The sequence below is a fragment of the Stegodyphus dumicola genome, chromosome 2, assembly GCF_044657685.1.
Source record: "Stegodyphus dumicola isolate Sdum_Otavi_A_Nest chromosome 2, ASM4465768v1".
Classification (NCBI taxonomy): Eukaryota; Metazoa; Arthropoda; class Arachnida; order Araneae; family Eresidae; genus Stegodyphus; species Stegodyphus dumicola.
The window spans coordinates 279,097,630-279,121,282 of NC_140769.1; the positions used below are offsets into that span (position 1 = coordinate 279,097,630).

The following is a 23,653-nucleotide window of genomic DNA, read 5'->3' on the forward strand; positions in this document are numbered from 1 at the left end:
ATTGGCCTAAAAGGGATGTTAGTCTTTAAACGATGATTTTATATTCACTTTAAACGTCATTTAATGTAGATAATGGTGGAGCAAGAATAGCAATTTTTTTTCTTTCAAATTTTATTATTTCCTGACCCAACAAATGGTTCTGCTTGATGAAAAAAACACAGTAAACAATTTTCCAGCTCAATCACACTTGGTTTTTGCTCGATCTTCAGGTTCCCCATGAGGTAAAAAAAAAAAAAATTAATGTTAATGTAAACATCAAACTATATTTTAACAATACAGTCAAAAGTCGTTAATTCGGACACCCATAATCCGGAATGATCTATAATCCGGACCTCAAAGCTACAAACTTTCTGCGCATGCGTCGCATTGCCTTTACCGCTGCGAATTTGCGTGTGCGCGTGCGCAAAATACGTTTACGAATGCGCGTTTAATGTATAACGGACGGGATAAGCTAAGCTAAAATTATCTATCTATTTCCGTTAATGTTGCAGATTGTGTTGTTCCTTAATCTTCGAATTGGATCCGGATTATTATTTTTTGCAGACTGTTAGAGCAATTTTATAAAAGTAAGCTTGAACTTTCGATTATGTCAAATAGAATTTCCGATATGTATTTGCTAATAAGTAAAGGATATAAAGAGCGAAAGTATCTTTCCGAGTCCATTAAACAAAAAATGGATAAAAGCATATCCTTTGTTTATCTAAACTTTAACGTTTGTTTGTCTAAACTTTGTTTATCTTTAACGCGGTGGTGATGTGAAATGAATTGGAAGTTGATCTGTCAGCACTATCCTTATCTTAAGGGCAGATGTTTTTATTTTATTTGGCTTATAATTGCTTACTCAACGTAGTATTTCATCTCGTCTTTGATATGATTTAAATCAAATGCCTCGTCATTATAATTCCCTTCGGATAGGGAAGAAAGTGTCAGAGGTTATTGAAAACGAAAAAATTTCGATTGGCAAATTAGTCGGTATTCTCGACACAGTAATTATAGGACTTGAACAGCGGAACTTTGTAACTGAACAAGAAATTATGTCTGTTTATAGAATTAAAGAGAATGTATTATAACATAAAAAATGAAGCAACTTAAACAACTTACATTGAAAGAAATGTTTAATAAAGTAAACAAATAAATATTAAGCTTTTTTTTTTTGTAAATTTTGTACCCTTTAGATCATAATTGTTCTTTATTTCATAAATTACGGTTTCATATTTTTAATTTTATAATTTCTGCATGCCATTTTACCAGATTTAAACTGATGATCTATAATCCGGAAAAATCGATAATCCGGAATCGCCGAAGTCCCGACGATTCCGGATTAACGACTTTTGACTGTATATTTTTTATAGTTCTGCTTCTTGACCCAACTTATGGTTGTAATTGCTAAAAAAATGCCAGTAAAAAAAGTGTAAGCTTAATCACCTGTCATCTTCAGGTTCCATCAGAGAACCAAAGAAATTCATCTTGCAGTCTGTGTAAATTTGTTCCAGAACTTCATTCAATTGCCTATAAATCCATCACTGGCTTCTGCATCACAAGTTGCCAACGACGCCTCTGTCACCAGTACCGCATGCCTCTCTACTGTTTGAGAATGACAAGGGAACTTTCCTACATCAAACTGAAAACTGCTTCTAATCAATCTTATGTCTTCACCCCTGAAGTTCAAGGCAGCCAGTGCTTCCAAGGAACTGTCCCAGCGAATCATCTCAAAATACTCCTCTGCTTTGAAAGTTAATTTGGGAAGCATAAATTGTCGTATTTTCCCCTTCCATTTAGTTTTCTTGCTTTCAGTATTCTTCTCAGCTCAAGTTCACGAATATGTGCTCGTTCATCTTCCAGCATTGCAATAAATTTACAAATGACTGCCTTAAAACTTTCTGACAAGAATGAACTTTCCTTGATCATCCTGTGAATATGATGTGTTTCACATGCTGCTCTTGGGATTTTCTTTATTTCAAACCAGGATGGTACATAAACTTTTATAACATAGTCGACTAGCAGATTCAAGTCGTCTGATGGTTCGGCAGTTGATACATAAAAATGAAGAATTCTGTTGGATGTAGTCAGCCATCTTCCTAGGACTCCTGTTCGCTAGGTCTAAAAGGCTCTCTCCCGAGGATGCTGCCTTAGAAATATCAAGGATGTATGGTCAGTACTGAGGTGTGTGTGTGTGTGTGTGTTTTTCCAATTTCGGATACATTAATTACAATAGGGAAATAACCTGTCATGGTTTCACATATTTTCACTGATTTTCCCACTGCTCCAGAAACCTATTGTGGTCCAGATGTATTTCCATCAATCTTCTGGAAAATATGACAATGAGGTAATTCACTAGTGTACAACAAGCATACAAACTAATGCAGTTTATGACCAACAAAGGTCTCATAATGATCTACTTCTAGTTGAAGCCATCCTAGTTCAACATAAACAATGACTGATAAAGCAGGATTGACAAAACACACCACACAGCCAACTAATTCATTACCAATAAAAAGTCGTTGAAAGATCATGGGAGAAACGTCGCTGTTTAGCATAAAACCATTAAAAAAGTCAGTAGAGATATTCACTTGAGGTGTGGAACCGCAAGATGTCAATATTTTGGGCTAAAATTCGAACACAATTTGTTCTAGGCTATTTGGAACCACACAATGACTCAGGTAATATGAATTAAAAAAAAAAAAAAAAATTTGTTCTGCCCCTACCACAGATGTGTCATTTAATTTTTCACTCAAGCCTGCTGCCATTCAGCAAACTGTAACACATGTCTCTTTCAAATTAAATTTTTTTCACAATATATCTAATTAAATTTTTTAAAAAAGATTACATTATATATTTTTTCACTTTTCAACAGTCTAAATGTTCGTTATCTAGTTGTAGAGACGTTAGGTTATTTCGAAGTAGGAGAGATGAAATATGAGCAATGCCCTCGTCGGGACTCGAACCACGGACCTCTTGAATACGCGCCAAGTGTGCTGACCACTACACCACGAAGGCATGCTAAGAAGGCGAGATAACCTTATTATATACCCCCCTTTTAAATGGTGACCAATCGCCAAATTGTGGTAATAAAGAATCATCATTCACTACCCTTTAGTTTGGGCAGCACTGTAGAGACATTAGGTTATTTCAAAGAAGGAGAGATTAAAAATTAGCAATACCCTCGCCAGGACTCGAAACACAGACCTCTTGAATACACGCTGAGTGTGCTGACCACTACACCATGAAGGCTTGCTAAGAAGGCAGGAGAAATACCTTATATGGTATCCTATAAAAAATTTTCCTATTCCACCTAGGCCATCTCTATTGATGATCTCTACTGATAAGCAATATCAAACTTTGAAAATAGCCCAGTATTTATATATTATCAAATCGCCAGCAGATGGAAACTTCAGCAACAGTTGCAAATTGTCAATCATTAGTGCAGAATTCTGAAGGATGTGGTCATCCATAATTAGCACTAAATTGCCCTACCTGGGTGGTGGATGGGAGTAATACATTAGTAACAAGAGCCCTTTTCGGCAATCATTAAAATTTGAATCCTTTCAGTTTTATTTATTCACTTTTTTAATGTCCTGTATGTTTTTAGGATACTATTTTACAACCAGTTGCATTTTTAACAACACTTTTATATCCATCTATCCACCATAACCACTTATTTCAACATCAAACTGATACCAATTTTTTTATTATTAGGTTGAACATAAAAGTTTACAAGGTTACATTTTTTAAATTTGGTTTTCCTCCTCAATAATATGTGCTTTAAAATAGAGATGCGAAAAGTATATTTGGAAGGTACTTTCTGTACGTGCATTTGTACTTGTAAAGTGTATTTGGAAGCTACTTTTGGATTTCTAAGATCATATTTAAGAAATACAACTATATAAAAGATATAAAGATCAGTAGTTTCTGTTACAGCTATTTCAGCATATTTTAGAAATGTATTTCTAACATCAATCATGACTGAATTATTTCTAAAACAACTTAAATAAAAACAGTTACTTTAACTGCAGATCATGGTTAAAAAATTATACCTCCAAAAAATTGCCCAGTTGCTGTACTCATTCTCCACTGTCCTTGATACATTCCTGGTGTTTGAGGACTCACCATCTCTACAGAAACATCAACCATTTCGTGTGGTTCCAAAGGATCTACAAAAACACGATCGATATGACTCATCCGATCACCACCAACAAATCGTAAAGAACAACCAGGTGGCCACCTTTCTTGACCTAGAAAAAGAAATTATTGGCATTAAGAAGCAAAAACAGGTTAGATTTACTTTGCAAAACAAGATAATCCATTATAGAGCAGCTGCCATTTCTACGGTACCTGACTTTTATATCTGCCTTGGCCAGAAACAGAAAGTCTGATATAAACAGAAAAAAAAAAAAAAAAAGGTTGAAAAGCATCAATTTCCTTTTCTATGGCAAAGCCACTATAACCAACAAGTACCAATAATCCTTCATTCAATGACACTTTTTTTTTTTTTTCTTTTTCAGAAAATGATTTCAAATCAGTCTAGATTTTTGTCTATGTGAGTTATTAATATATGTTTAATGTTTTATCTAACATACAGAAATTAAAGCTAAAAATAATAAACAGCCTATATTCTACAGTTTTAATGATCCTAAATTTCACAGTATGGCAATCTAAAGTACAACTAAGGAAACTATAAAAAATTAAATCTTTGTGTTGGTTTACATATATAGTAGCAACAATTACAAAAACTAATAGATAAAAAAATAACATAGTGGAAGTTAAACAAATAATTAAAATTAATTACTACTTAGGTCAATGAAGAAAAATTTTATTTTAGTTACTTTATATTAACACTTTTTCATTTCTAATTTATGAAGCTGATGGTGGTCTATATTTTCCCATTCTATCCATATCTTGTAATGCTTCATTATTGTAAGAAACCTTTCCAGTGAGTTTCGAGCAGTCCAGTTCTTCAATTAATATTCCATCTAATGATTTCACACGACTCAAGGCGACATATGTTTAACGTACTGTGAAGAGTTTTCCTCCTACATATATTACTGCATAATCTACAGTGCTATTTATTTTAATAAGCAAGGGACATTTTAAAGGGTTATATTTTAAAGATATATTACTATCATGATAACATAGAAATGGAATATGGGGAGAATTTTCGCTACATAATGGGACATTACATCCGCTTCATCCAACTAAATGAAACTAATTCTTTAATTCCATACACTTTAAAAATCTTTACAATTCTGTCTTACAGTTGCCACTTATTTTTTTAAATATGACAATCCCATTCATCACAGTCATGTACTATTATTTATAAGTTGTTATAAAATTAATTTTTACAGCATGCGAGAATTCCTAATAAGCGGTCATTATTTTTAAGTCTTGTAATATACATACATAAACAGCATATCTTTAGTTCCGATAAACAGGAATAAATAAGTAGAAATTGACTTTAATACGTGAAAAAACTGTATTAACACCGAGTGTCAACCACTAGAAGTTTCAAAAAATGCATTTGAACTTGATGAATTAAAAGTATTTTATTAACGACTAAAAATTTGAAAATGATATAGGGAGATTGTGAACTAATAGTAGGAATTTAAAAAAGAGCTGTTTTGAACTTCCTAAAATATATGTAATAAATGCATAACTTAGTGCTGAAACAACTTCTGCATTACAAAAAGGCCTACTCTCAAAATATTTGTTAGTGAAAAGAACCTAGATCCTTTTTGCCCCTAAAGCTTCAGAATGTCTTAATAGAACTTAATAGCCATATAAGTAAGGTGAATGTTAATTTTAGAAGTCATTTTTAATTTTGAAACCGTTTACTTTCAATTTTTACTTCTTACTTACAATTTCCTACCAGAATGAATTTTTAGTATCATACTGAATTCAAAAGAGTTAGAAGTAGTATTTAAAGGAAGTTCAACTTACTCTGAAAGAGAATGCTTAGGAGCCCTTAGCAAGTGGCACGTGTTTGCCTTCTGGCTACTTCGTTCTTGAATCTATTATGCTTGGCCATATTGTACATGCCTGTTGATAATCGCTGGCTAGTTTAAATTAAGGACCAACTAATGTTAGATGTGTCGAGCTTCGGCTAAGTCTATTTCAGTTAGTATTAGATCAGTTTCTTATTTTCTTATCCTATAAAAAGCCCGACTGGAGGCTTTCCCATAAGCCCGAAAAAGGCCGACTGTTATTACTCCTTTAGTCTCATTCACAAGAGCAGATTCGACCAGGAGTGAAAACTGGTTCTTCCAACGTGTCCCATTCACACAACGACAAGCATTAACTGCTTCTCCGAGTTGGAGGTAGAACATTCCTACCTCTAGAGAACAGGGTAAATGGGAAGATTTCCCATACTGCACTGCATGGTTCACTTAATTTTAATAAACATGGGTGACTTGCAACTGACTGCTCACTGGACTATCAGTGAAATGATCGCATAGGTAGATATCTGAAGATACGATATCATCCAAAAAAATTAAATAGAACCGTATGAAATACAGAAATTTGTAAACACGTACAGACAAGGTTATCTGATGCTGGGTATTCCAGAAATACCGCTCAAATTAACACTAAAGACGTGCATATCGACTTCAACTCGACAAGGAGACTCGGACCTTTTGAATGATTTTTTTATTTTAAAACGTTCATCTACTTTTATGAATGTTATTAAATGGTTTTGTAAGACAAAATAATTTTAAGTTGAGGAAAAATTTTTTTGCCAGTTTTTTCTTTTTTAAATTAAAATTTTTGGAAGAAAAGTTTAACAATTAAAATATCATTCTTCTCCTAGAATTTTCAATGATTTTTCAACACATTTTCTTATTATATTTATTAGAGAGTTCTTAATAACTTTAAGGATCGATTTTGAAATTAATGAATTAGTTTCTGAGAAAAAAATAAAAGCACATTTTTATACAAAAACTTTGAAACAAATATGATCTCAACCACATTTCCACTTCAAATAACTTTTCAGTATTTTGCAAAACTCATTCTTGTTTCTCTAAAGTATATAATTTTAATTAAGCAGTAAAAAATATTAAATAATTTAGGCCATATCTACACAAGTTTAGGACTTTAAATAAAAGGATTTATCGAAAAAATGCGATCTGAGAAAATGCAGTTTAGAGAATAAAAGCTGTCTATATAGTCATCAAATCATTTCAAATTTCTTAAAAACTTTATTACTGAATTTCATTACATATATATATAATAAAGCCTAGTGCTATTCAATTTGTTTATATAAACATAAATTACATGCTTTTATTCAAAATCTTCGTAAAACATGTTTAGAACTATTTGAAGAGATGAATTAATTATATTTTCTTAAACGTTTGTAATCAATATTAAAACATTTATAATTAATATTAATGCTACTAATTTGTCCTTTTATTTATTTTTTTCAAAAAGCAAAGTTTGAAATTTGAGCAGCCACAAAACATTTTATTTAAAACTGCTCAGCAGCATATGCGATTTCTTTTCTTTTAACCATTTGGTCTCGCATATAAATTGCATTTAAAATTAATTTAAGTGTATTTTAATTAATTAAAGAATTAAACTCTGATGACATTCTATTGCAATTGTAAACAATGTCAAAAAAGATATAAGTCAACACTAAAAATCCGGCAATCCGATTCGCATTTGCGACATCATTCATTGCTCGCAGTGGCTTATGGGTTAAGGTATGGAAGACGATGTGCATCTGAACCGGTCCTGAAGGCAAAACTGCTTCATATCCCCGTTTCTCCATAATGCAATAATACAAACAGTGGCTGTGTGGAAGAGTGTTGCATATTGAGCGAGCAGAGAATAAAAGGGTATTTTAACCCTTCTCGAGTCTACCTTATAAGTACTTGATCTCAACATAAGTCGGTACATGGTTCACTAGTTTCCTCCACATTATACAAAGTAGTGAAGGAAACTACATTAAGAATGCAGAAATTAATACTATTCATATCTGATTTTCAGCAAATTAATAGCATTCACATCTGAGCTGTAGCATTCTTAAACCAAAATAAACTGCAAGACCACTGATAAGAAAAAAGGAAATAATTTTACTTTTTGCATCAGAAAAAGGTCAAAACTGGTGGTAACTCCGAGCCTTGGGAAGTTATATATGTACACAAAATATTTGGTAAAACTGACTACATTCCAAAAACTTTTACTAGAAGTATATACAGTACAAAGTCCATAATCCTACAGACTTTGGCAATTCCGGATTAAGGGTTTTTCCAGATTATAGATTGTAGGGTTTATATTTATTTTAACTAACATTTATTTTAAGTTTAAACTATCTTTCCTGTCACGCCTTACTTTCCCCTGGAACTGCCAATGCCAGAATATGTAAATTTTAGTAGAACGCGCAAGGATTCAAATTATCAGCGGAAGTATTATGATTTAAATAGAGAGGAAACGAGTTCGGTGTGTGATATTCTTACTTCACGAGCGCGGAGGTAGTTAGCGAGACATTGAAGAACCCCGCGTTTCGGCCTATGTGCTTGGCGGGAAGTAGTGTTAATCGTTCAAGCGAGCTTCAAGTCTGCTGAATTAGCAGCGGTATTGTAAAACGCGGTGAGTTAGTTATTTTAGAGAGCCTCGTAGTTAGTCTTGTCTTTAGTTTCTTTTCAGGTTATTATTTTTATTTGACTGCCGAGTTGGCACAGTCTGTGAGCGTCAAGAGCACGCAATTGTAATTTTTACGTTGAATAAAAAGGGACTTAAACCCTTCACAAGACTCTGTGGTTTATACAGTTTTCACAGTCACCTCTTGGTTGCGTGCAAGTTGGAGGCGCGCAACGTTACATTGGCGCCCGAACAATTATCGAACTGAAATGGCCGAAAATTGGATGGAAGCCGCTGGACAACACCAAGAAATGACAAGCCAGTTAGAAGGATTTGGATACCTGGTCCAGACTTTGAGAGCGTCAATCAAGCCAAACGTCCATTTCGACGGAAAAAATTCGGTGGCGGTATTTCTAGAAGGTCTAGAAAACCACTTTCAGCTCTACCCTGTGCCTGAAAGACAAAAAGTTGTCATCGCCACATCAGCACTAAGAGGACAGGCCGCGCTATGGTGGAAAAACATAGGCAAATTTTTATTAGGGGAATTTGGAAGCCAGACATATATATTTGAAAATTTCAAAAAATCGTTAGTAAAGGCCTTCCCCATAGTGAATCGTGCCGTGATCGCGCACGGCTGGAAGCCGAGCTATATAGTTTCTATCAACGGGATACAGCAGAATTGACGGACTTTATTCTACGAAAAATCAAGCTAACGGATATGCTGTATGGAAAGAAACCCGATGCGGAGATTATTGAAATAATATTACCAAGATTGTTACCCGCTGTTCAAGACTACTTTGAAATTAGAAACCCAAGCACATTGCAGGAACTCTTCGAATTGGCGGTGAAGTTTCAAAATCGCAGAATAGCGGAAAAAGCGAGAGGGGAAACATATTCTCAAAGTACCCGAAGGAAATCTTCAAAGGAGGAAACCAGAAATGGAAATCGCTCTTATGGGGGAAAGAACTATCAAGCTAACGCATCGAAACTCGAAGGTCAAGGCCCAAAAAGAAAATTTGAAAATAAGCATCCGCGTACCCAGAAGACACAGATTGAAAGGAAAGCGTTAAACGAGTAGAGGGGCCTGTGAAAGGGAAGGTCCAGACCCCGGAAGTTTAAAAAAAACCCTCAAATAGACATTTAAATACGGTCATCGTAAAAAACTCACAGCTACCAATTATACAAGTCCTGGTTGGCGATGTACCAGTAGAAGCCCTCATCGATACAGGAGCAGAAGGAAATTTTATGAGTGAAAATTTCTTCAAAAAGAATTTTTATAGGATACGATTATTTAAAACCAAAAATACGGAAATTATAGCGGCGCAAGGAAAAGCATGTCACTGCATCGGGAAATTATCATTAAACTTACAGGTAAAAGAGGAAAGTCGCAAAGTATTAATTTTTGTGGTGAAAGATCTGCAACATTCTCTTATTTTAGGTATGGAGTTTTTAAGGGCCGCGAGGGACAAATTAAATTTTCAAGATAGTTCCGTGGTGTTGGAGATGGACCAGAGGGTGGTGGAACCTGTGGAGACACCGCAGTTGGACCTTAGCCATCTGAATGACCATGAAAGGAAAGCAATACAGCAAGTGGTGAGTAATTTTTCTCATTTGTTTTCAGAAAAACCAGGAAACTGCCAACTAGTGACGCACAAGATTCAATTAAATGCCGAAAAACCTTGTAGGACTAAGCCATACCGTTATGACAAACAAAAAGATGTAATCATCGAAGACCATATTCAGGAGATGTTAAAGAATAAAATAATAACGCCCATAAATAGTGAGTACGCGAGTCCAGTCGTACTATGTAGGAAAAAGAACGAGTTTCCTCCTTCGGATAAAAGGGCTTGGAGGTTTGCTATTGATTACAGAAAACTAAATAGTATTACCAAATTTCCAGTTTACCCTTTGCCGGTTATAGACGAGATCATTAGACAGATCAAATCGACAAGATATATGTCTACTTTGGACTTAACGTCTGGCTACTATCAAATAGCTATCAGACCCGAAGATATACATAAAACCGCATTTATAACAAAATCGGGCACTTATGCATTTTTACGCATGCCTTTTGGGTTGTGTGGGGCCCCATCAACATTCCAGAGAGCTATGGACATTGTTCTAAAGCCTGTCCTAGGAAAATCAACTTTAATTTATCTAGATGATATAATTATAACGAGTAGTACGTTGGAACAACATATTAATGATCTAGAAGAAGTTTTTAAATTATTAAAAGAGGCCGGTCTTACAATTAATGCCTCAAAATGCAAGTTCGCAACTAAAGAACTTAAATATCTCAGTTATAAAATTTCGCAAAAGGGTATAGAAACGCAAGATTCAAAAATAAAAGCTATTAAGAATTTCCCACCGCCCAACACCGCCAAGAAACTTTCATCCTTCCTTGGGTTATGTTCTTACTATCGATCTTTCATAAAAGATTTCGCTAATATTGTTGAACCACTCTTAGTAATCAAAAGAAAAAAGGGCTAAATTTACGTGGACAGCGGAAGCTAACACAGCTTTTGAAAGATTAAAAGAAGCGCTTATTAATGCCCCTGTTTTAAAATTCCCGGAGGGGGACGAAAACCTGGAAATTGCAGCAGATGCGTCAGACTACGCGGTGGGGGCGGTTCTTGTGCAAAATAACCATCCGCTGGCATTTTTTAGTAAAACATTGAATCAAACACAAAGGAATTATACAGCTACAGAAAGAGAAACATTAGCCGTATTAATGGCTGTACACAAATTTCGAGTTTATTTCGGCAAATCGCCAGTAACAGTCTTTTCGGATCATGCGGCGGTTGGTAGACTTTACTCGGGAAAAAACCTAACGCCCAGGTTAATAAGATGGGCTTTAAAACTCCAAGAATGTAATATCACAATAAAATATAAACCGGGTAAGGAAAACAATGTAGCTGACGCACTTTCTCGTATAAAACTGGACGATGAAGGTAATGAACTTAAATGCGCTGTGTTGACTTCAAAAATTTTAGATTCTAGAGATACGGTTATTACTGAACTGAAAGCTGATCCTGAATTTGGAAATATCTATGCTTATTTGAAAGACCCCGAAAGCTTTGAGCACACAGATATCGATGCGATAAGAAATAGAGCAAAAAACTATGAAATAATAGATAATTTATTATTCTATACGAAAACAACAAACGAAAATCTTGAGTATAAGCCAGTCATCCCAGCCTCGCTTCGATTAAGCATTTTGAAGGAGTTGCACGAAAAAAAAAAACAGCGGGCCACCTCGGGGTCAGAAAGACTTTAAAAAGGGTACGCGAGGCCGTATATTTCCCGCAATTATACAAAATAGTAACGGCGTATGTCAGGTCCTGCAATCAATGTCAGTTAATAAATGATATTAATTACAGCCCGGCCGGGTACTTAAATAGCATTCGCGCTACATTTCCGAATGAAATTTTAGGCATAGATCTCCTTGGTCCCTTCCCCCAGAGCGAGTTAAATAAAAATCGTTTTCTTTTAGTAATAGTAGATCATTTTTCAAAATGGATAGAAATTGTTCCACTTAAACGCGCGTCAGCCAAAACAGTCGCAGATGCATTCTTACACAGATACATTTTAAAATACGGTGCACCGATAAAAGTCATTAGCGATAACGGAAAACAATTCATTAGTCAAATATTTGAAAACATATGCAATGGACTTGATATACGCCATATCAAAATGGTTCCGTATAGACCACAGGCTAACATAGCAGAAAGAGTTAATAAAAACATTGTAAAAATAATTCGCAGTTACGTTAGCACACATCACAAGCGCTGGGATGGCTACATAAATGAATTAGCTTATGCTTTAAGAACGGCACATCATGATACTACGGGAAAAACTCCAGCAGAATTATTTTTAGGCAGAAAGTTAATTACGCCTTTAGATAAATTATTCTTTGTGCAAGAAAGAGAGCAGGAATTTAGACAAAAGGACGTGCAAAAACTAATTGATCAGGCGCTTAAAACTTCGGATACGGCAAGAAATAGACAAAAGTTATATTACGATAGAAAACGCCGTGAAGCAGATTTTAAAGTTGGGGATAAAGTATTGAAACGGAAATTTTCTTTATCAAGTGCCCCAGACAATTTTATGGCAAAGCTAGCTCCAAAGTTTGAAGGCCCCTATGTAATTCAGGAAATCAAAGGAGTAGTCTTATATCTTAAGAACGAGAGAGGGGAAATCTGTAAAGCAAGTCCCGACCAGGTGAAAAAATACTATAATCCAAATGATTTTGAAATCCTTAAAAGTTTCTTGCAGGACTCAAGTCTAAATGAAATAGAAGGTCCAGAGACAACAACTATTCCACCACCCAAGAAACAGAGAACTGAAGAGAGACCTAGCCCTTCTACAACCCGGACGTCGGTATCAAAAAGAAAAAATAATTTTCAAATTCCAGCGTTTAAGAAAAACAAGAATACAGATGAACCGGGTAAAGAAACCGTGGTAAAGAGAAAAACACCACCTACAAAGGATTGCAGGAAAAATTATACATCAAGGAGAACGCGCACACGGCCACAGAGTCAGGTGCCAGCAAGGCCGCCGTTCCGGAAACTGAAACGGCAACAGGAGGCACAAAAATACGAGGAACAGAAGAAATTCAAGAAGGACTCCAGACCAGCCGTCCCAGGGAGGGAGAAACGGAAATGCCAACAACCAGATGATTACTCCGCCAAGAGGCCAGCATGTAGAGGACGCAAAAGAAAAAGTCAGGTGGACGACACTCGGAGGGCAGTAAGGAGAAGATTAACATCCATGAAACCTCTAACTTGGGACCAATTCTGCCAAAAACGAATGACGGAGTTTCAAGCATCGAAAACTCAAAGATAAGTTAAAACCTTCTATAATTTTTTTTCTCTTTTGTTCCAAAATGTTATGCATAAGTACGAAGTTCTATGTTTTGACGAAAGTCAATATGTCTCGGTTGAGACTTAGTTTTGTTTTACTTTATTTAGCTAAGGCAAAAGTATTATTTTCTTTAAGTGTAAAAGCTAAAAACAAGCATTTTCTGTTGGTCGAAAAACTAATTCTGTTATGTTAAAGCCAAAATTTGGCCGAAGATAAAAATAACTTCGTATTCTTGTATTAATAAGAATTTTAGTTTCAGTGCCGCCAGCTTGGCGAAGAATGAGTAAAGTAAAAATTTATTTTCTCTTATTCATTTTATGGTAAATTGTAAAAATCATATGTATTAAAATTTTGTAAATGTACGTAAATACTTGAATGTTATGTAAAAGTAGAATTTAGTCTAGAAGCATAAAACTGTAGATGCTAAAAGTGAATGCTTAAAAGCAATGAAGTCAAAATTTAAGTATTAAATTGTAGATAAAGTCATGCTTTAGAGCGAAAGCCTGCATGTTTAACCCTTTGCGACACGCATATTTAAAATATATTTTAATCTTTAAAAAAATGGCCTTAGAATAAGTCAGATGGACTTACTTAAGTGCGTTTAAGGCATGAAAAAAATTCTGCGCTTTTATTTTTTACGGGGGAAGGTGGGATACTGTTTGTCCCACCATGCAACTAGCACATGTCTTATAGCATATTGGTGTACAGCAGGGGAAAAAAATTATATGTGGAATGAATAAACAAAATAAAGCGTACATTCTAAAATATTCATAATAAACACACTAAAATGCATTTTGTACTTATTGCATATATGCATGACTTGTAAAATTTTGCATATATATATTTAATATTTTTAAATTTTAGGAACAAAAGAAAATATTTTCTTGAATATTATTTTAAGATTAAAATTTGATACACGTGCATATGATACTAAATAAAATATAACAATTGGCACTTGTTCCAAAAACATTTATGTATGATTAAAATTGAAAAAAAAAGTCATTTTTCATGAAACTTTGAAAAACATGTTGTTTCATTCTTTTGTAAGCATACAGGCACTTCACATGTTTCACACATCCAAAATCTTCGTTGTTCTTCTTTCGATGTGCTGCAATATGCACATCTTCTCCTGCTCGTTCTCTTTGGCGTGTGACTTACATTTTTTAGTGTCTTTTCTGGTTGTACGAATGAGTTTTTAGTTTTTATTTGAACTGGGGATTTCAGTTTTCTTTTCAGCTCTTTCTTGCCTGCAAGTGCCATTAGACCTTCTATAACTGAGAGAAGAAAATCTTTAATTGTGTTTACATCATGATCGGGTTCGCGAACAAACTTAAATAGAATAAATGCATTTAAAAAGTAAAAAAAAAATCATGTTTCACCATTTCTTGCTTTTGCGGTCAACTTCATACAGTCCTTTCAGTTGATCAATCAGTCGAAACATCCCATATTCTTATTGTATGAAATAATGCTGTTTGGGCACAGTACTTTTTTTGTCTTTCCATCTCGTTCTTTTCTATTAATTTCTTTCATTTCAGTTGCCTTTTCCAAGCAAGACAGGATAGAAACGGATCTTTTATCATTCCATTTTATGCAATAAATTGAATCATCGCTAACTGAAAAGTCTATAACATAAATTTGTGGGTAGATACTTCCGATTCATATTTACAGTGCCACATGCATAGATGGGTCTGTGTCTTTAAAAAGCGAAACAAATTATAATTACTTTTCTTTCTTCTTCAGCAATAACTTCAACCTCAGTTATTCTCTCCTGGATTTCAATTTCATCTGAATCAGAACTGACATCTGAAGTATTTGAGTCGCAATCGGATGGCAATTCAGCAAAAAGATCCAAAGTTTCCTGAGTTGTTAATTTTTTTCTAGACATTTTAGCACATCAGAGCATACAACGGATGTAAAAGCACGCGCAATCACGAAAAAAGTAGATGCAAAAAAGAAAAGAAAAAATAATCGTGAGTGCTGCCATCTATTGAGCGGAAATTCAAGTGTGTGGTGGGACAAATTTTAACCCACTTATTTCAACTGCAAAATTAATGTTATAAAATATTGAATCCAATTAAGATTTTTGAAAATAAAATACCTTTGAATATTAAAAAGAATCATACATATCATAAATTGCATACCAAAATTTTTAAAATATTGAAAAATGCGAGATACATTGATATCACTTTTGTGATCCTATTTTGAATATTTTTTGCTTATAAACTTAAGCCCTGGTATAGTAGTGACATCTACTGAGAAAAACAATAACTAAAATAGATTATTTTTTAAAGATTAGAAAATTTCTAACGGAAATTGCTAACTGAGAAAATGAATTTTAATTAGGTGGGTCATATATTGATCCACCATGCCGCAAAGGGTTAAAGATGAATGAGGGGGAAGTTAGAATGAATGTGTTTTGTAGGGTTCTCCACCTACATTTGAATTTTTAAGAATATTAAAGTAGCTCATTGAGTTGTAGAATGTCGAGTAAGGTGTGTCTATTTGGTCGTTGAATTCTAACAAATCATGGTGGTTAGGGGAAGTGTCGTAAGACTAAAACACGAATATTCCTGTTTGACACCACACACGGTGGAGAGCCAGGGTAAGTTAAATTAATGCTTGAAAAATTGAATGAATGTGAATTAAGCAATAAGTAAGAAAAACGAATCGTTAAAAACAAAAATTTATTGTGTCAAGAAAGTGTAAATTATAATATATTTAGAAAGATACTGATACTTATTCCTTCCAGATGCTGGAAGGAAAGACCAAGATTGATTGATGAAGTCCAGGAAAAGTTGCTGTAAGAAGAGAGCTTTATAACGATCAACAGAATTTAGTATACAATTTGTTACATAAGATTTTTTTGTGTAAACAAGGTTCTCGCCAGTTAGTTCAGAATTAGAGAAACTTACAACAGGTCGTTTGTAGGACCTGCTTCCAAGTTTTCCAAATTCTGGCAGCGGCAAATGTAGGGTTTATATTTATTTTAACTAACATTTATTTTAAGTTTAAACTATCTTTCCTGTCAAGCCTTACTTTCCCCTGGAACTGCCAATGCCAGAATATGTAAATTTTAGTAGAACGCGCAAGGATTCAAATTATCAGCGGAAGTATTATGATTTAAATAGAGAGGAAACGAGTTCAGTGTGTGATATTCTTACTTCACGAGCGCGGAGGTAGTTAGCGAGACATTGAAGAACCCCGCGTTTCAGCCTATGTGCTTGGCGGGAAGTAGTGTTAATCGTTCAAGCGAGCTTCAAGTCTGCTGAATTAGCAGCGGTACTGTAAAACGCGGTGAGTTAGTTATTTTAGAGAGCCTCGTAGTTAGAGTCTTGTCTTTAGTTTCTTTTCAGGTTATTATTTTTATTTGACTGCCGAGTTGGCACAGTCTGTGAGCGTCAAGAGCACGCAATTGTAATTTTTACGTTGAATAAAAAGGGACTTAAACCCTTCACAAGACTCTGTTTTATACAGTTTTCACAGTCACCTCTTGGTTGCGTGCAAGTTGGAGGCGCGCAACGTTACGAGATCACCAATTTAAATCTGGTACGATGGCATGCAGAAATTGTATAATTAAAAATATGAAACCGTAATTTATGAAATAAAGAGCAATTATGATCTAAAGGGTATCAAAATTCACACAAAAAAAGGCTTAATATTTATTTGTTTACTTTATTAAACATTTCTTTCAATGTAAGTTGTTTAAGTTGCTTCGTTTTTTGTGCTAAACGCACATGCATAAACGCAATACGCTCATACGTAAAGCATACAAAAAAAAAAAAAAAAAGTTTGTGGCTTTGAGGTCCGGATTATAGATCATTCCAGATAATGGACATCCAAATTACAGACTTTATACTGTACCAAGTATACATGCAATGCACAGAGAACTAGTATACAATTTGGTACTTTTCTGTTTTGCCGGCGCAGGCAATAAAGGTACAATAGAATATCCTCGATGGTAACCTTTAACACCTCATTTTCAAAACAAGTCGCAGGCATTTCTTATCAAATTGATTGTTTTTTTCAATATTAGCACGCACTTACATATAACTTTTTTACCAGATAGTTCAATTTTTATGCCCTAAGGCCATTTGTGGTAAATAAGTCTATTAAGATGCAATCACATTGCTCACCTAAAGGCGAAAATATAGAAAAGGCAATGTGAAGGGTTAAATTCATCAATTCTAATTGAGAATGCACTGCGGTTTTACAGAATTTCCGAGTAAGCTATTCGAACGTTTTTGAAATGATTTTTCCATTCAAACTTGTATTTCAAATTAAGATTTAACTTGAAATTAATGTAGATAATTAAAGAGAATTATATTTTTCTAGCCTAGTTTACGTGAGGCGAGATCACTTAGGGTCATGTGATATGAACCGGCAAATCAAGATGTTGAACCATGAAAGCATAGTAAATTCTTAAATTAATGTCTTTTTACAAATTTATAGTCTTTATTAATTGGAGGATATTAAAATATTTATGCCTTCAAAATAAAAAATTCTTAGAACTAACATTTGTTAACGTTTTTTATGTGTATACTGTATTGTTGTCACCAATAAACTCTGCTCGGCAAGATTTGCGCCGGCAAAATGGAAAAGTACCCATAGTTTTAATGTATATATGTGAAAAACTGACATTTAATTTTCTATGCAGTTTTACAATTTTGTTAGTTAATCAAGCAAAAGAAATCATTTAAATGAAAAATTTTACGTGGATATTTAGGGGCATGAGCATTTCAAATTTTTAATAAAACTGTACTCGGCACATGTTACGTTTGCGAAATAATTTTGATTTATAAAATATACTCATTATGCAAAACTTACTTGGATTCTGAATTGACCATGTTTTTACAAACTTCATATTTGGTGAAACAGCTTCACCATCTCCAATAGTAACATCTCTCACAAAAGACATTCTGGGTAAATTATCTCTTGGAGAATCGAAATCAAAGTATGCACATACTGCTGCTTGTAAATTCCTATCAACGATAAATTTAAATACAAATTATACAGATTTCAAACTAAGTAAAGAAAAAAACAATTTTAAAAGCCTTAAAATATAATGCAGAAAAAGTGCTTTAAATTTTAATAAAACATACCATGTTTCCTCATGTACTTTTCCCCCTATCCTTTTAGAATTGGGTTTTGAAAACATTTAAAATACTCCAGACATTTCCCCCTTCTTAAACGCATTTGAAGAATGAGCTCCGCTATATTCTGAAATGGATTTATCCATGCAGAGACTGTTTTCATCTTACTAACATAGACAAACCCTTGCAACTGATCTATGTAGGTCACATCAAAATTGTCTTTAACTTTAGCCCAGCCTGATATAACAACCAATGAATCAAAGTGATGCAACCACGAAGTGACATTCAGTCTACATTTTTGTTAAGCCAGCTATACGATCACCTTCTCTACTTATTTAGCGATGATTCGAGGCCAAAAGAGTAAGCACAGATGACATAAGAATGGGTGAGATTCAAGTTACACAGAACAAGAAATGAGGATGGTTTGATTTATGTAATTATGGCAAAGCACTAGAGGACCACCAGCCTAAGGAAAAGAATGCCTCTCTAGAGGACTTTTTAAGGGAAACTGGCTCGTATACACATCAAACATGGGGAAAACTATGAAAACATCCATACAGCCAGCCCATTCGACAGGATTTGAACCCCGGACCAAACTACCAGCATCTAATGACTTGTCAGCTGGTGGGCAAAAGAAATTAGGATATTTTATTATATATTGTAAGGATCTACATTCTTATTGAAACCCAAGTTTCTTTTGTTGTTGTTGTCTCGTACACAATAAATGGAACAATACAGAACCTACCCCCGAAGAGAAGTTGGACTTCTATTTTCCTCCCTGTTTTAAGGGAGGGGGAATTCAGGGGGTCTCCTACCCCTTTCACTAAACCACACGAGAAGACTTACGGCTTGCGGCATATTTACCGCCATGCCACACCGACAATATATATTTACAAACATAAATGTCTTCTCCGGGATTCGAATCTGGGCCCTTCGGTACCGTAGTAGGCTCCCCTAACCACTATACCGTCTGGGCGACGCAAGCTTCTTTTAAATAAGTTGATAAGACCCACCTAACGCTAGAGGGCGCTGAGAGCACCATTCAGTGTGTGCTGAGACTCGATGGATGATGTGCGATTTCTGAGATTGAGATATTATTATATTTAATTAAATCAATTTATATTTTATTGATTGGTGATTATTGATTTTGATTTATTGATATGAGATGTGATATTATGTTTTGCTGAATCACCACACTTTCGACAAACTTGGATTACCACCGAATCTCAAAACCACCGATGCGCATTTAATGCATCGGCCGGGAATCGAACCCGGGCCGCCCACGTGGCAGCCGAGCATTTTACCACTGAACCACCGATAAGTAATATTGTGATAATTGGAGTTTATCCACAACTATTTTTCATTTGTTATGTTCTTACTGTAACCGCGTCCTGCGGAAATTAAGATTATTTGTATAATTTTTGGATGATAAAAACAGTTAAAAAAGGGAGGAAAATATTTGCAAGGAGATACAGTATGTCATAGAAAAACATTTTCTATTAAGATATTTCATAGGCATACAGTTTTTTAATTTAAAATATAACCTATGAAGAAATTTTAAAAATTGTAATTTTCCTTGTTGCAGTAATAAATTCTCTCTTTCATTATGTTTTATCTGCAACATAAAATTGCAAATATCATTTAAAATTACCAGGGTACTTTTCTGTTAATGGGTGTCACTTACTGCCAAACATAAACAATGGCATGAAATCTAATTAGATAGTAGCATCCCTAATCATATATAAAGCTTCATGCAAAAAATGAAGGATACTTGCATATTATCCTACTGACTGCAAGACTCACCATGCAGCACAATTCAGCACCAATCGTACATACACAGGATATCACAACACACTCATAACGAGTAGTTTTGCCTCTTGTAATGTTGAACGATTTTTGATAAGCCAACTAGAATTATATTTATAACTGCACTCTAATTTATTTACAGCTGGTCAAGAGAATTTTCATCTGTTGAATGGGAAGGAATGGCCAACAAAACAGTAATAGACTAGAACAATTACCTGCAAGAAGTCCATACTAATAGCATTCTAAACAGAGCTTCTGGCAAAATCTTTTGGCATTCTAAACAGAGCCTAACAAAATAGGAAAAAGAACAACAAAAGCCTTTTTCTGAAACACAAAAATGAAGCAGATTTAATACTTGCTCAGCAATGGCTATTTCATGGACTGGGCAGAGACTGGTTAATGTCTTATTATAAGAATTGCAGCCAGAAGTGTGGCTCAGAATTCCATAGGAACAAATTGTGTAATTGTGAGGTCTCTCTACCAACTACCATGGTTTGATGACAGCCAACTTTCAGGCTTAAGTGGACCACAAATAAGATATAAATTTATAATAACAATAACATATATCATATTACAGACAATACAGTCTCCTATACAAAAAAAGAAACATCAATCAGCATCAAGAATAACAAGTTGTGAACATAGTCTTTTTTTTGGGGGGAAGGGTTGCTCGCAACTCACCAAGTGGCGTGCTCATCTACACCATGACTCGTGTATTTGTCATTCAGTGCAGGCCCGTTTAGCATCATTGTGGATAGGTTTATTGTCTGTTATTGTTCATGCATATGTGTATGTGTGTGCTAATTTGACAAACAGTGTGGTGTTCAAAAGTTGAAATTTACACAAGCACAGAAAGATAAAGAGCTGTATGCCACCCAACCAGTGTAGCGGTTAGCGTTGCTGACTGCCGTGAGAAGGCATAGTTGCTTGTAAATATATAGGTGCGGCATGGTGGCGCTCTAAATATGCAGCAAGCCAAAAGTCCTCTCATGTGGTTTGGTGGAAGAGGAGAGGGTTGAAAGACCATCGTACCCCCACCTGGGTTCTCTCCATCCAAATTGGGGGCAGAACTGAATGCACTATCATTAGGTGCTCAAGGCTATTGCCAATGACAGGCATAATCGAACGCTCCTTGCCAAAAGGAATTTTGTGGGCTTGGGCTGACTGCGTCAGACAAGTGAGCATAAGCAGGCACAACAGAAAGCTGTATTGATGTAATGAAAACTTCAATCACGAAACTAAATAAAGGAGAGACAATGCAGATGGTAGTTGACGATTTCTGAGATTTAACAGGTAGCAATAGAAGAAAGGAAATTAACAGCAGAAATAGAAAAACGGTTAGTTAATCAAGAGTTACAGAGTGGGCACTAAAAGAACAAAAAATTAAAATGTGTAAAGCTTTGGTTTGCATAGCTCGGCGACACTTTTAATGAAGGAGATTTAAATTCCACAGCAAAACTCAGCTAGTTCGACTGATTGAAGAAACACTACGGTATGCATCAGCGGAGTGTTCATGGCGAAACACTACTGAATTTTGAGTTAATCTGAAGAAAAATTTCGAAGCATCCACGAAAACATTTCACGAATGAATTTAAACCGAAATCCTAATGGATGAGCAGATATTTACCTGCAATGAGCCAGGACAAAATTACAAAATGTTACCTAGTCGGAGTCTTGCAGCCAGAATTGGTGTGGCAGCCCCTTGGCTAAGAGCATAGCAACAAAAGGCTGAGTATGCAGTAACGCTACAGTAAATCTAAAAAATGGACCTTCTAATAAGTGAAAAGTCCTTAAATAAAGCCTTAAAACAGTTTCAGAAAACATTCTTCCTGTAAAATATTGCAGACAGAAAAGAGAATGGTTCGGCAGTGAAATTTTCAAAGACTGGTTTTAAAAGAATTCATTTCTTCAACACAAGTTTTCTTAAAAAAAAAAAAAAAATTTCCAGACAAGCTGTTTTGTCTACAGCAGTGGAAGAAAATTAAGAAAGGCAAAGCATGCTTGAAAATCTGAAACGCAATCAATGGATGTTGGTTATTGAGTTGAAAAAGCCTGGGCAGACGTAAGGGTTACAGTAATTAGCAAATCACGGAAGAAGCTGAAAGTCAATGGTAGAAGGTTAACATATATTTAAGGGTGCTCCTTGGATTATTGCAAAGTTGTTTCATTTATGGTAACCTGAGTAGTTGAATGTCGTGGAAACCCTATTATGGCATGATTGGTTGTATGCTTGTGGTGAATTTGACTAATGGGAAAATATTTGCTTGATGTCAGTGAGGAAGTATTTTGTGTGCTGTGCATCGTAAAATGGCTGCCGGTAATAAAGTGGATGTTTGGTATAATAGTTGACAGTATAGACCGAGAGAATGAAAGTGGCTGAGGACAGAAGAAAAAACTTTGTTGGGTGTAATTCAATGGAATTATTAGTGTCCTGTTTATATGAAGGAAATGCGTATGTATAGTCGAAGGTTCGAATGCTCACCATATAGTGTTCCATTAGAAAGAGAACATGGTTGGAAGAAAGTTTGCTAATGAATTTTGTGTGCCACGGACTGAAGACGGAAATTTCTAAATAAGGTAAGTGGATATTTTTTTTGTGAAGTGCTTAGATGCTACAAGATGAATTTCCTTTTTTATGTTATTTCATTGTTTGATTTAAAATGTAGTTTAATTTAAAATGTAGTTTAATTAATAGATTAAAAATGTATTTGATTTAAATTGTAGTAATACCTAGAATCTCTAGATCATATATTTTTTGTTTGGCTAAAAGAATAGTAGTGTAGGATTGGGTACTCCTTTGACTTTTTAAGTGAAAATAGATCAATGTGTACATGGACTAAGTCACGGGAAAATGCAATGTCGAGCAAATTTGTTTAGCGCCAAAAATCACTGCTATACAAAGACAAAATAACAAGTCAAAGAATTGCACAAACTAGGTATCCATGCACCCACCAACCTATTTTCTCTTAAAAAAATCACAGAATTGCACAAACTAGGCATTGCACACTCCCCTGACTTTATCCATGTACATGACGACCTATTTTCCCTTAAAAGAAATCAGAAAATTGCACAAACTTGGCATTGCGCACTCCCCCGACTTGGCAATAAATGAAACAACTTCTCGACAATACAAGGGGTACCCTTCAGTCCTCATCTCAGAGAAATGAGAGATCACGAGACATGTCATGTGACATTTATGAACGAATCAGAGTTCTTTAATCCAAAAAGGGGAGAAATTTGCAAAAATATCTGCAGTACTTCATACCATTTTGTATGTTCAGCTTCATTCTATCTTGTATCTTGTGCGAAACAGTGTTGCTTAATAT

The 23,653-nt window shown here is 34.8% G+C and overlaps 1 protein-coding gene across 2 annotated transcripts in view; it reads right to left on the minus strand.

The window, feature by feature from the left end:
• The window catches only part of LOC118194850 (protein ILRUN), a 66,929-nt gene that overhangs the window by 37,789 nt on the left and 5,487 nt on the right, over positions 1-23,653 (minus strand). For both annotated transcript variants that reach the window (XM_035366060.2, XM_085812208.1), the window contains exons 2-3: positions 18,256-18,410; positions 4,035-4,232 (exon numbers count right to left, since the gene is read on the minus strand). In XM_035366060.2, coding sequence (XP_035221951.1) covers positions 4,035-4,232; positions 18,256-18,410 — 353 coding nt within the window. The remainder of the gene's footprint in view (positions 1-4,034; positions 4,233-18,255; positions 18,411-23,653) is intronic.